This window comes from Candoia aspera, chromosome 1 (assembly GCF_035149785.1).
Source record: "Candoia aspera isolate rCanAsp1 chromosome 1, rCanAsp1.hap2, whole genome shotgun sequence".
In the NCBI taxonomy this organism is placed as follows: Eukaryota; Metazoa; Chordata; class Lepidosauria; order Squamata; family Boidae; genus Candoia; species Candoia aspera.
Window position 1 is genome coordinate 168884489 of NC_086153.1, and position 14808 is coordinate 168899296.

A 14808-nucleotide genomic window follows, 5' to 3' on the forward strand; every position below is an offset into this window, starting at 1 on the left:
TGACATATTCAACATTTCTGCCCTGGGAAACTCTAGTTTCTAATGCATCTCACATAGAGATGAAACCCAAAAACTTGGTACTACCAGTGTGTGAGTAAGCAAGAGGCCATTCAGAAGTAGGACCACTTATTGTAATCATGACATGCCTAAAGATAGGCAATCCTTTGTGAAAATTCTATAAAGTAGCAGCCAGAGAAAACTCTGAGGGACTTTAGTTACTCTGACATCTACTAAGAGACAAACAATGTCAAGCATGATCCCCCTAAGAAATTCCTGTCCTGTGTTTCCTAACAACCTTTACCTTCAAAAGCTGCAGAAAGCCAGTAGCAGATCATCTATTCTTGACTTCATTAGAATCAATAGAGAAGTTTTAGTTGGCAAACTGAAATAGTGAAAACTTCGGGGGATACCAAGCATTGTCTTGAAAGTATATTTTTATAAATTAAGCTGATGTAATATTGAATCACATTGGTATACTTCAGGTTTGTTTTTGTTTTCATAAGGAGGAATCAGTTTCTTGAAATTTTCTCCAACTCTGGAAAATAACAGTACCAAGAAATCTGAAACAAAGTTAACATCTCTAACTAGATGTAGACATAGCTCAGCAATTAGATGGCAATGTTTCTCTTAATCCATTTAAATCTGTTTAAGCACAGAAACAGGTAAGAGACTTGAACCAATATTGAAATGGTGGTAAATCACTTGTTGCAAATACTTCATAGCTTCTATGAAGTAAGGACTCTATCTTTGTTGCAAAATTATTCTGACTGTAGTTACTACTTGTAGGGATTACTGTAATATGAGGAAAGGCAGCATCCACCATGGTGCATCCACCATGGCTCCCTTCAAATTCTGAATCCCATTACTGGAAGGTCAACCCTTTCTGCATTCTAGACCTTATTGAGGCATTCTGGAAGTATGAAGATAAAAGAGTTTAGGAGGCTGCAAAAGAAAAAAGCATTGTTTTCTTTATGTTTAATTTAATTTTACAGGAATTAGTTCAACCAGCTGGAAGACTGCTGCATGCACATACAAAAGGGGTGTGGCTTGTTTCACAACACCAGGTCATCCATTTTGGTTTTTTTGATACCCCTTCCCGATGATGCTAAGAACTGTAAATTTTAGACATTTCTGGAGTCATAATCTGAGTTTTCTACATCTATGCCTCCTTCGTCTCTCCACTTACCTCTTTTAGGAATAAAGGAAAACTTTAGACAGATTTCCCTCCATATACACTGCACAGCTGAGGCTCCTTGAATTGCTTGTGCCACAGCATGATTAAATGCTGTGGCACAAGCATTTAACCATGCTGTGCCCAAATTCAAGAACTTGGGCACAGCAAATTTCAGGAGTGCAGTTAAAATGAAAAGTATTAACTTGACCCCCACTGCTGCTGGGATTGGCGTCAATCTGAACCTTCATTTGGAGGCCTTGCCAATTCTGTGGTATTTAGATTACTGGAGCTGGATTTGGCCAAAATGCAGTAGCAGAAATGGGGGGAAAATGAAAGGTTGGGGCTTCCACATCTAATATGGTCACCTGCTATACTGACACTACTTATCACCAGTATCTCTCAATCTTCTACTTAAATTCTGTAGTCTGTTGCTTGATTTGAGCCATGTGGTGATTCCTCTCAAATGTGCTTTATCTGCTCTAAATTTCCTGGATTAAAAGGAAGACGAAGAAAAGAGGGAGGAACAAAAAGAGAGGGGAAAAAAAACAAACCAATGCTTATGAAATACAAACGGGTCAGTCTCTTAGAAGCTCCAATTATTCAGTCTCTAAATAGAACTACTCAGGGTTGCCCCTCCACTCTGAAGAATCAAAAACATGAAGTGGGCCCTAATTATTGTTCCAAAAAGAAGAGCCAACCTGAGGTGATGAATGCCTCTACGACATTTAGAAGAACTGTTATGTTTTGAACCATACTCTATAAAAAGCTCCAAATTCTCAAGAAGTAATAAAACAAAGAGGTTTCTTTTAATTACCTTCACCTGAAGTTTTATTTCGCTGTTTTGGTCCTTTTATTGCATGCTGCCTTGACAATCTTGCAGAATTTTCATTCTTGAAAATATACATAAAAGCAAGGTAGATAGATAGATAGATAGATAGATAGATAGATAGATAGATAGATAGATAGATATAGATAAATAAAGCCATTCATACATTTTTCAGAATATTAGATTTTTTTCCAATATTCTGCATGTATCATAAATACTCAGTTTTCAAACAAGCAAATTATAAGGGGAACTGAGCCTTTAGTAAGTACTGAGAGTTACAATTTGGATAAAACTGGAGGAAATCAAAACTTGGGATTGTTGATCTCTTAAAGCTCTTTCTACTTTCTATAATTCAAGCAATGTTATGTTCAGAGAGCAGAAAAACAATGTGATAATTTCAGCAAAAGGAAAATGAGATAAGTGTGTTTTGCTCAATCGAGGATCATTTTTCTTAATTAAGTATAATGTTTTGGTCTCATTTGTTTAATTGGGTTCTCTTCAACTAGGTTTAGGACTTGGGTGGAGAACAATCACATTGTAGGTCATATTTATGCAAAAATACTGAAAATTCAATAGGGTTCATAAACTTTTAAGCATCACCGTATTCTTGGGTCTCTCACTCTCCTTCATGCATGTTGCTTTAATTGCTTGCTTTTGCAGAATCCACCTTTTACAGGTTTATATTTAATAGATAAAAACTATGTGTAGAAAAGGGAGGGCAGGTTTCTTCATACAAAAAAATATACCTCTAATTTTATGTTACAGGGAGTCCTTGTTTAGTGACTGCATTGTTTAGCAACCATTCAGTTATGAGGGTGATGAAAAAGTAACTTTATGACCAATCCTTGCATTCACAACCTTTGCAGGTCTGTAAAGCAAAGGAAAGCTGAAGTAAGATCGTAAGCGGTTGCAGTTTCATTTAGCGACCATTTCACTTAACTAACAAGGTGCCACTCCTATTGTGGTCGCTAAATGAGGACTGCCTGTAGTTTAACCATTTTTATTATTTTAACAATTCTATATTTCAAGCTGTAAGCTATACATGCTTATTTTCACTTGTCTGTGGAGGGTAACAGCTAATTATACCAGTAATTTGTAAAATGAGTATTTTCTGTTACTTACTTCTTTATCAAGCTCAGCTTGATCTTTTATAGACCTTTCTGCCAGTTTTTTAGTAACATTCTCTTCAGATCCTGTGGGCTGAGGAGAGAATATTGTTTAATAAAATCTCCAGAAACATTAACAGAATGTACAGTAGTCTTTACTTATGATGGAAATTGGGACTGGAATTTCCATTGCTAAGCGATGTGGTTGTAAAGCATGACCACATCACTTAGCAACAGCAATCCCTGCAGTCCCCGTTGCCGTCGTTAACCAAATCCCACACTCATTAGGCAAGGATACTTCCTGCCAGCTTCCCACAGCCAAGTCAGTGGGGAAGCCCGCAGGAAGTTGCAAGTCCCAGAGGGCTTGCAAGCAGGCCAGTGGGCAGTTAAGAGGCTGTTGCTGGGTGGGGGAGAGCATGAAGGGATGCATGAGGGGGTGCGTGAGGTGTGAAGGAGGCACAGGGAGGGTGGGTGAGAGTGTGCAGGGGTGTGCGAGGATCAGGGAGGGTGCGAGGAAATCGTGGCAAGGCTTGGGGAGGGTACATGAAGGTACTAGGGGGTATGTGAGGGAGGCGTGGCGAGGCTTGGGGAAGGTGTGCAAGGGAGGCATGGCAAGGGTCAGGGAGGGTGCACAGGGGTGTGAGAAGGTGTAAGGGAGGTGCAGCGAGGCTCGGGGAGGGTGCATAAGTGGCTGGTGCCATGCAAGCACAGAGGGGCTGGGGGCGAGTGCACGGGTGGAGGAGACTCACCCCAGTTTTCTGGGAAAGCCAGCAGGGAAGGTTGCAAATGGTGATCATGTGATTGCAGGGGTGCCACAACTGGTTGTAAGTGCAAACCAGTTGCCAAGTGCCCAGATCATGAACATGTGACCATGGGGGTGCTTGGACGGCCAGAACTCCAAGGACCAGTCAAAACCACAATTTGTTTAGTACCATTGTAACTTTGAATGGTTGCTGAACAAACAGTCATAAGTTGAGGACTGCCTGTATTATCTTTTTATAATTTTCTATGAAAAATAATTCACAATTGCATACATATATGCAATTCTGCTCTCAAAGTCTGCATCAACAAACACCACTATGAATCAACAGAATGGACTTCAGATTCATGTATAAAATTCTGGTTGACTGTAGTAGTTTCGTTGATATTCAGCGACTATAATTCACATCACAGCTAATATGGTTATGCAATAGTCTGAATTCGTTTCTTCAAAGTTGTCACACATATTAACAAATTACAAATTAATAATGTAAGACCATAATTAAATCAAATTACTAGAGTAAGATCTAATCAAGTGAACCATTATTTTCACCTGGAGTGATTTAAAAATATTTTATCATCCCAGTGAAATCAATAGGAATTGCTGGCTAAATTGATTGGCTCATTCTCTTAGATTTAAGCACATTCAGAACTTTCATTGTTTATCTGATGTACTGTAAATACTAGATGTCATAAAACAGTGTTGCTATGTTTAAAAAGATACTATAGCTATTTTACAAGGCTTTTATGATGTCTAGTACTTACATCAGATAAACAATGAAAGTTCTGAATGTACTTAAACCTAAGAGAACGATCCAATCAAGTTTTTTGTAAGACAAAACAATGTTACTATGTTTAAAAAGATACTATAGCTATTCTACAAGGCTTTTGCCTTACAAAAGACTTGCCACAGAATTTGCTATGCTAGAATTAATTTTTAGCAGTGCATCTGTAGCTGTGACTGCCCAAGGCAGGACTAAAACTCATGGTCTCCCACTTTCTAGTCTGATGCCTTAACCACTATACCAAACTGGCTCTCTTTAAATACCATAACTTGCTGATAGTAAGTTAAACTTTGGAGTATAGATGCATGCATTTTTATATGGATTTGCTCAAAAGATCTGTAAAATTCCAATTATCATCAACAATCAGTTTGCACATTACCTTTTTATCTGTTTTGTCTTTTCTTTCTTCTCGTGTTGTTTCTATATCTTTGCCTCTTTCCTTCCTTTTGTCTTTTTCTTTTTCTTTGCCTCTGTCTCGGACTTTCTCATGTTCCTTATCCCTGTCCCTAGTTTTGTCTTTTTCTCTTAATCTGTCTTTTTCTCTTCCTCCCTCACATTGTTTCCTTTCCCTGTCCCTTTCTTTATCACATTCTTCTTTTTCTCCTTCCCCTTCTTTTTCTTTGTCTCGAATTTTCTCTGCCTCTCTTCCTGGTTTGGACAATCTATTCTTGATTCTCTCTTTTTCATGTTTTTCACTTTCATTAACATTTTTATCAAGATTCTTGTGATGATTTTCATAATCCTTATATTTTTCATTTTCTTTTTGCTTGCTTTCTTCCTCTTTTAATTCTTCTTTGAGTTTTTGGTCTTGACTTGTGCTTCTGTCTTTTATTTCAGAGTCACCTCTTCCCTAAATAATGAAATACAAAACATTAAACTGCATCAAGGTTTAACATTCAAAATGTTAGCTGTCACCTTCAATCTTCATGGATTAGGACTTGGGTATTTTTGGGATCAGCAACTACTCTCCCAGTGATTCCAGATCCCTTCGTTGAAGGAATGTTCTCTGCATTGATCACCAAAGAGGACTTTCTCAGACAGTGTTACACTTCTCTGCAAAAGTATTTGCCTGGAGACAAAACTGGTCCCTACCCACCTAAATTTTTGAAAAGTATTAAGATCTGGCTTTCCCAACATGCTTTCAGAAACTTGATCTCTTCTGCAGATGGGAGTGCTGTATGAGCTTGATTGTTAATGGTGTCTGGGACATTTTGATCTATATTTCTTATGTATTTTGTTTTAACCTGATTAAATTTAGTTTAATCAGAGTCATCACTCAGTCATTTATGACTGGATCAGTGTAGACACCCAGCAAACAAACAAACAAACAAAATTCCCTTGTTTTTTATTCAACAGCTAATCTACAGGTTTTTTTAGTCCAATAGGTTGTTCAAAATACCTCTTTATGGTATCTACATTCTTCTGTTTTGGATTCTCTGTTTTGAGATTTTGAGGAAGATGGAGTCTTTTCTTTAATAGCTTTCTCCCCAGCAAGGACTTTCTGAACAGCTTCATCACTGGAAAGCTACACAAAAGAAATGCACGTCAAACTAAGATATATATTTCCTGGTCATAATAATTTCTATTGATATTATCCAAATTATCCCAATATCCATTAAAGAAAAAAAAGCATACAAAATCAGCTATTGTTCCTTTCAGAACACAAATCATTTAGAGCTATAAATCTTAGTTAATTCTACTGAACCCAGAAAGAATAATAATATTATTCAAACAACATATCCCTTCATATGACAAAACAAATACATCTACACACAAAATATATGTCAAAACTCCATGAACACAACTAATTCAGTCCTAATCTGAATTTAGCAACAAGAAAACTCTAGTCCCCATTTCTGTAACAATTTTATCCATTATGAGATATGATACATAAAAATCCGGTACTCTCCTTGACAGTGTTGTAGTAATGTGTGCATAGTGAACGGGTGGGTGATGGTCGGGCTCTGACGGCGTCAAGAACGGGAGCTGGTGCACTGGAGGGCTTACCATCACCCTGTGGGTGATTGAGAGCGTGTGAGGATATATGAATGGATGGAGGGAGCCCTATTTCAAACCAGGGACTCCGGAGGTTCATGACTGGAAGCTAATGGATTAGGAGTCTCCATGGGTTGCAGGGTGGGTCACATTGAGGTGGTGATGGGCAAGGGATGCTACGATGGGAGTCGGAGGGCAGGCCATCTTCGGGGAAGACACCCAGTGTTTGCTACCGGTGGCATGGTCTGGCCCTCTGTGCTCAGACCCAGGCCCTAGACAGCAGATCTTTGAGGGCCCTGGTCTCCGACTGCTGCCCCTCAATGCCAGGTCAGTTAACGACAAGGCCCCCCTCATATGTGAGGATCACTGAGGAGGGGACAGACCTAGCATGTATTACTGAGACCTGGCTGGGCCCTGAAGGGGGGGTGCCCCTTTTGGAAATGTGCCCAGCCAGGTTCACAGTATGGCACCAACTGAGACCCCAGGGCAGGGGACGAGGGTGGCTGTTGTCATCCCAGAGTCTCTAGTGGCCTTCAGGGGCGCTGCTCCACAAGTGGCCGGTTGTGAGACCGTTTTTCAAGTTGGGTTCCCGAGAACAGTTGGGAGTATTGCTACTGTACCAGCCTCCCTGCTGCGTAGCAACCTCTCTGCCTGAGCTCCTGGAGGCCGTCTCGGGGTTGGTGGTGGAGTTCCCCAGACTTATGGTTTTGGGGGACTTCAACCTGCAGTCCCTGGGGCATGCCTCGAAGGCGGCTCGGGAGTTCATGGCTACCATAGCGGCCATGGGCCTGCCCAAGATTATTTGGGACCCGACGCGGAACAGCGGTCTCACCCCGGACTTGGTTTTCTTGTCAGAGCAGTGGCAATGTGATCTGAGGGGAGAATTACAGCTATCCCCATTGTCATGGTCAGATCACGCGCTGGTGACCTTGAGATTCTCCTATGCGGCCCCCCTTGGCAGGGAGGCTGGACCCATTTGATTGGTCCACCCCTGGCGACTGATGGACCCAGCAGAGTTTCAGAGGGAGCTGGGGGTTATACCTGAGGATCTGCTGCACGGTCCAGCGGAGGCCCTGGCTGCTGCTTGGAATAGAGAGGCGGCCAGGCCTTGGACAGGATCACGCCTGTGCGATCTCTCTTGCCCCATCGAACCCAACACTCCCCGTGGTTTATGGAGGAGTTGAGGGTTCTGAAGAGGGTTAAGAGACATCTAGAGTGCTGCTGGAGGAAGACAACGACAGAATCCAACCGAACACAGGTTAGAGCCGCTATTAAGGTCTACCTTGTGGCAGTTAAGACCAGTGAAGCGTCAATACTTCTCTGCTCTTATTGCGTCCGCAGAATGCCACCCCACAGCCCTGTTTAAAATTACCCAATCCCTTTTGGGGAAGGTGGGTCTAGCAACCCACCTACAGGGCCATGCAGAGGAGTTTTCTAAGCATCTGCAGGATAAAATCACTCAGATCCATTCCAAGTTAGACTCCAAGGATGAGGCATGGTCTGTGGAGATACCAGGGGAGTGTACTTACTCAGTTATCTGGGAACAGTTTGATCCTGTTGGACCCGAGGAAGTGGACAGGATCCTCTGGACAGTAAATGCCACCACCTGTCATCTAGACCCATGTCCCTCCTGGCTGGTGAAAGCAGCTCAGGAGGTGACATGCGGTTGGGTCCAAGCGATGGTCAATACATCCTTGGGGGAGGGAGTGTTTCCAACTGCTTTTAAAGAGGCACTGGTACACCCATTCCTCAAGAAGCCATCGCTGGACCCTACTGTACTGGAGAAATTTTGTCCCGTCTCCCACCTCCCCTTCTTAGGGAAGGTGGTTGAGAAAGTGGTGGCATTACAGCTCCAGAGGGTTCTGGATGAAACAGATTATCTAGACCCCTTTCAGTCAGGTTTCAGGCCCAGATATGAGATGGAAATGGCATTGGTCATGCTTATGATGATCTATGGCGGGAGCAGGATGGTGGCAGTACATCCATCCTTGCTCTTCTTGACCTCTCAGTGGCTTTCAATACCATTAACCATGGTGTCCTTTTGGGACGGCTCAGGGAGTTGGGGGTGGGTGGCGTGGTTTTGCACTGGTTCACCTCCTTCCTCCAGGGCTGGTCCCAATCAGTGGTGATAGGAAGCAAGAGATCCGACCCACGGCCCCTTCTTTGTGGGGTGCTGCAGGGTTTGGTTCTCTCTCCACTCCTTTTCAACATCTACGTGAAACCGCTGGGTAAGATCATCCGTCACCATGGGATGAGGTATCATCAATATGCTGATGATACTCAACTATACATCTCCATCCCGGGTAAGTGATGCTGTGACTGCCCTCTCTCGGTGCCTGGGGGCTATAGGGATCTGGATGGGGAACAACAGGCTTCAGCTGAACCCTGGTAAGATGGAATGGCTGTGGGTTAATGTTCTTCCGTATCTGGGACATTGTCATCTTTGGTTCTGGATGGGCTTGCACTGCCCCAGACAGACCCAGTGCATAACTTGAGGGTCCTCCTGGACTCACGGCTCCTGCTCAAAAAGCAGGTTGCAGCTGTGGCCAGGAGGGCCTTTGCACAGCTTCGTGTTGTGCACCCTTTCCTGGATCAGGAGGCCCTTCGAATGGTCACTCATGCCCTTGTTATCTCCCATATAGACTATTGCAATGCACTGTACATGGGGCTACCCTTGAAGAGTATCCGGAAGCTACAGCTGGTTCAGAATGCAGCCGCGCAGCCTATTTTTGGTGCCCCTAGAAGGGCGCATGTAACACTGCTACTACGCAAGCTGCATTGGGTACCAGTCTGCTTCCGGGTCCAATTAAAGGTGTTGGTTATCACCTTTAAAGCCCTACATGGCATGGGGCCAGGTTACCTGAGGGACCGCCTCTTCCCCGTTACATCAACCCGTCCCACCTGATCATGCAGAGAGGGCATGTTGCAGACCCCATCGGTAAGAGAATTCCATCTGGTGGGGTCCAGGAGGCAGGCCTTCTCTTCAGTAGCTCCTGCCCTCTGGAACATCCTACCCCTGGAGGTGAGATTGGCCCCTTCGCTCCTGGCCTTCCGGAGGAATTTGAAGACCTGGCTTTGCCATCTGGCCTGGAGCAGGGAGGGGGATAGTCGCGCTTGGGGATGGCTAGAGACTTAAGCTACTCATTGCACACAAGGACTGAATTTGATCATTTGCCATCCGGATTTCATTTTTATCTATATTTATTGTTTATTTACAGTATATATTGTATTTATATGTTGTAATTATAGTGTATGTTTGGTGTTTTATTGATTATTTTATTGTAAACCACCCAGAGTCCCTCCTGTGGGAGGAGATGGGCAGTGACAAATTTTATAAATAAAAATAATTAATAAAATGTATTCAGTATATAAATCCTGGTAGAAGGAGCAAAAGGGCAATAGTGTATGCCTTATTGTTCCACTTCTTCAGAATTATACGCTGATGCTACTAAAATAGAATAGCATTTTAAGGCTCCCACCTAGAACTGCCAATGGAAATACTCTTATACAGTATGTACAAATGTTTAAGATTCTGAAGGTTCTTAGTTTACAGGAGATTAATTCTTATAAAATGCAGCTTCTAATAAAAGGTGGTAAAATTGCTTTAATATATAGCAGTGGCAGACAGGGAAAGCCCTTGGCATGCAAGAAGATGTGCTGAACACCACGGCTCTGCTCTCCATGCAAGCAGCATGCTCTGGGGCCTGAACGTTTTTCCAGTTTGTGTTTGTCATCCTCTGACCACATGCACAGCTGCTCCTGGTGAATGCCAGGAGGATCAGCATTAGGTGTTTGAGTGCTCAAAGCTTCCTCAGCCTGAAATCCACCCAATTTTTCCAGAGCAGGCTTCTCTGTGTTAGAGAAATCAGAGCTGGTCATGACAGCCTGTGAGCTGCTGAGAAGTGCACTACTGTACACATTACTTTCCTTCTGCAGATGCCAGCCACAACTGTGATGAAATGTTAGGGTATCAGACGCCCTATTAGCCTGGAAGCTCATCACTGTGGCAGGGTGAAATGCCTGGTTGGAGGGAAGTGGTTGGGCCTGTGCCAAGGTCATGGATTTTTGGGGGTAAGCAGATGACAGCACAAGACCAAGAGCACATAGGCAGAAAACGGAAGATGCTAGAATGTAAAGTGGTATGTACACACTTTAGATATAGAACATAAACAGAGTAAGAAAAAGCAGAAAAGGGCTGCAAGATGCTGCAGGACATTCTGCTGGAAAAGACAGCCCAGCCTTCCAAGTCCAAAGATTCCAGACTGACTGTGTTGTGTGTATGGAGATTCAGATGTTGAACAGTGGAACTTCGTTAAATTCAAGGCTTTGTCTGGCAGCAAGACAGCCAGGAGAAAACTCAAAGACATTCCAGTATCAGTAATTAAAATAAGGGGAGGGAGGAAGAAGCCATTATAAATTACAAGCAGAAAGTAAGGGAAAGAGATTTGAGAGTGAAGGAAAAATAAGTAGGTTAAGACTTGATTTCTTAACCTATTCTGTACATACATAGAAACACATACTGGTTTTATAAATGATACTTCACATGTATGTATATTAGATCACATTACTTCATTAGTATAGGTATCATCAGAGCCAGTTTCGTGTAGTGGTTAAGGCACCAGGCTAGAAACCGGGAGACCATGAGTTCTATTCCCACCTTGGACACAAAGCCAGCTGGGTGGCATTGGGCCAGTTGCGCTCTCTCAGCCTAGGAAGGAAGCAAAGGCAAACCACTTCTGAAAAACCTTACCAAGAAAACTGCAGGGACTTGTCCAGGCACATTCTTGTCCAGGAATTGGACATGATTGAATGGATTAAAAAAAAAAAGGCATCATACTTTCCAGAATAACTCCCTCACTTGTTTAACTACAGACTGTGTGTGTTTCTGTATCAGCTCCTATCATAAGCCACCCTCCAACAATAAACATTAGTATGCCAACTGTTTCCCCAGTCCCATTTAATTAAAAAAAGAGACTGTTTCTGTTAATAACATAATTCGCTGGTAGGAATTAAAACTCACCCAGAATCCTGGGAGAAGCAAAATTGGGTTTTTTGCTCTCACAAAATTTGGGGCAACACGAACAGTAAGAGAACCAGTTTTGTGTAGTGGTTAAAGGCACCAGAGTAAACCAGGAGACCATGAATTCTAGTCTTCCTTTAGACACAAAGCCAGATGGGTGACTTTGGGCCAGTACTTCCTAGGAAGACGACAATGGCAAACCACTTTTGAAAATGCTGCAGAGATTTGTCCAGGCAGTTGCCATGAATCAATATTGACTCAAAGGCACACATTTTAATCAGCCTTTCTCAACCTTTTGACCCTGGAGGAACCCTTGAAATATCTTTCAGGCCTCAGGGAACCCCTGCACATTCAGGCTCAAATACAGGCCAGAAGTTACAAAATTGTTATATTTGTTTCATGTGTAGGCCTGTATATATGCATTAACAGTGTTCTTAAACTAAAAATAAACAATGAAACATACCTCTTTAATGTGAAGTTGCCCAAATTTGAAATAATTTTTTAAATAAATCATGATCTCCCAGGGAACCTCTAGTGACTTCTTGTGGAACCCTAGGATTCCACAGAACCCTGGTTGAGAAACCCTGCTTTTAATAGTGAAAAATCACTGTGTCCTTTGAGCAGTCCTAGGCTCTTTAAATAGTAGTTTTCTTCTGCTTAGTCTTTACAGAGCATACTCTAGGCATTATTTTAATAATTTTCAATAATTAATGAAAGGGAAGAAACAGCCTCTCAGTTACCATGGACATCTTCTAATGAAAGTTAACTTCCCTCTCTTGCCTAGGTCAAATCCAGCAAATTTCTGGCCAGATGTTTATACAAAAATTGGACCTGAAATTTGCTGCATCAAAAATAAATGTTTAAAACTAAAAAAGCAGTTCCAACTGACTTCTAAATACTAAGAAGCATGATTGAAAAACTGCTGTTGTCATTAGTGAAACCTGGCACTCTATTTGAGCTGGAGAAACTAGATACTGGCTGGTATATAAGCTCTGACACTATACCTTTTAGCAAGGACATAAAGTGAAGTTTCCAATTTAGATTTAGAGTGTTGAATCTTAGCTATAGTAATTATCCAAACTGCAGCAGTAACAATATAGAATTACAGTAAACCCTCAATTTAACAGATTTAGAATTTAAAGGACAAAATTTGCTGAACAAGGATGGATCAATACGGGATATTGGCAGCAATAGTGGTTGAGGGGAGAGACAAAAGAGAAGCTGCTGGGAAGATCGGGGGAAGAGGCAGGCAAGTCTGTGGATATACCATACTGGGAGCAGCTCAAAGGAGAGAGGAGACAATGTACAGGTCATCCTTGATTAACTACCACAACTAGGACCAGAATCTTGGTCACTGAGTGAATTGGTCATTAAGCAAGATGCCCATGTGACTGCTTCGCTCAATCTCAGCACTCCCAGTTGCGATCTTTAAGTGATCTCCTGGTTTAAGTGGAGTGAAAGAGCTGCATGCCAAAGGGTTTCCCCTCCCCTCCGTGCACAGAGGGGAAATCTTTCATACGGCTGCTGGAACAAAGCAGAAATCTTCAGGATTTGAGCTCTGTTCCTTCAGCCTGCCAAAGGGTTTCCCCTCCCTGCTGTTCTCTCCACTTGCAACCTTCCCTGCTGGCTTCCGCACTGACTTTCTAGGGAAGCCAGCAGAGAAGATTGCAAATGGCAATTGCATGATTGCGGGGTGCTTGGCAACCGGCTGTAAATGCGAGCTGGTGGCCAAGCTCCCAAAATGCAGTCACATGAACACAAGGGTGTGTGCAACATTTCACGACGGCCGGAAGTGCTTTACGGGCCATAAAGCACCCTTTCCAAAGCTGTCGTAACTTTGAATGGTCATTAAGAGACTGGTCATTAAGCAGGGACTACCTGTAAACTATTCTTGCCTGGCTTACCAGCCAGGTCCTACTTCTTGTTGTTTTTGTTGTTAGGGGTAGAATAAAACCTTAATTTAATGGACATTTGGCTTTAACTGATACCCCTTTTCAATGTTAATCCATTAACCAAAGTATTTACTGTATTTTCACTACTATAATTCCAATTTTTTTCTGATGGCGATCCTTCAGAAGCACTATTGGAAAGAGAAAAGTTATATTATTAAAAAAATCAGTTTAATTGCTCTTTGTACATGCTAAAATTAGTATCTGAACTAATTTTAACTAGTTTGGTGTCTGTTGGCTATGTTCTTTACCATGGGGCAGAGCTGAATTTGGGGGAGGCACACATCTTAACCCTGCCTTCTGGCTGGAAGCTAACTCTTTCCTGCTGATTCCCTCTACAGTGACTGAGAACAATCTTACATAGCAAAGAAAGGTGATGTGATAGTGAAGCTTAACACATGACCTGTGTAACCATAGGTAAAGGTTTCCCTTGACATTAAGTCCAGTCCTGTCCAACTCTAGGGGGCGGTGCTCATCTCTGTTTCAAAGCTGAAGAGCCGGCGTCTGTCCGTAGACACTTCCTCCGTGGTCATGTGGCCAGCATGACTAAACAGAACGCCATTACCTGCCCGCCGAAGCGGTACCTATTAATCTACTCACATTTGCATGTTTTCGAACTGCTAGGTGGGCAGGAGCTGGGACTAGCAACGGGAGCTCACCCCATCATGCGGATTTGAACTGCCGACCTTCCGATTGGCAAGCTCAGCAGCTCAGTGGTTTAACTGGCAGCAGCACCACATCCCCAGTAAGTAACCATACTTGATGGAATGAACCACACCTGGTTGAGTCCAGATAATATATTAAATCAAAAATTAACTGTAGTAAGCAGAATGGACTCTTAATTTCGAATGGCCTGATGGCTAGCTGGGGTAATTTAAATTTTCCTAAACACAGATACTGCCCTCTACAGTGGAACACAGAAGAAAAGGAGGTTAGACGTTTCTTTTTTTCTCAGTGAGCCTTGGTTGGAGGCCCTGCAGGAAGCAAGGATGTGGATAAAGTACTGTATATTCTATACAACTGGATCCATGATTTCAGCCCATAGTCTAGAATACCCTGGGAAAACTGGAACCAGTAAAGTAAAGATGACAGGGAACATTATTTTTATGAGGGATCTTTTATATTAAGAGCAGCTGGTTCAGTCTGGGGTAGTTTTATATCTGACCAAATTTTCTATTTCTCTCTCTTTTTCAG

General features: G+C 42.5%; 1 protein-coding gene across 7 annotated transcripts in view; it reads right to left on the reverse strand.

Annotated features, from left to right (window-relative positions):
• TRAF3IP1 (TRAF3 interacting protein 1) overlaps positions 1 to 14808 on the reverse strand; it is a 79585-nt gene that overhangs the window by 47209 nt on the left and 17568 nt on the right. For all 7 annotated transcript variants that reach the window (XR_010068891.1, XM_063317888.1, XM_063317886.1 and 4 more), the window contains exons 4-7: positions 6050 to 6175; positions 5030 to 5500; positions 3123 to 3200; positions 1989 to 2064 (exon numbers count right to left, since the gene is read on the reverse strand). Coding sequence is in view for 6 of the 7 variants with exons in the window: in XM_063317888.1 (XP_063173958.1) it covers positions 1989 to 2064; positions 3123 to 3200; positions 5030 to 5500; positions 6050 to 6175 (751 nt within the window). In the remaining variant the exon portion in view is untranslated. The remainder of the gene's footprint in view (positions 1 to 1988; positions 2065 to 3122; positions 3201 to 5029; positions 5501 to 6049; positions 6176 to 14808) is intronic.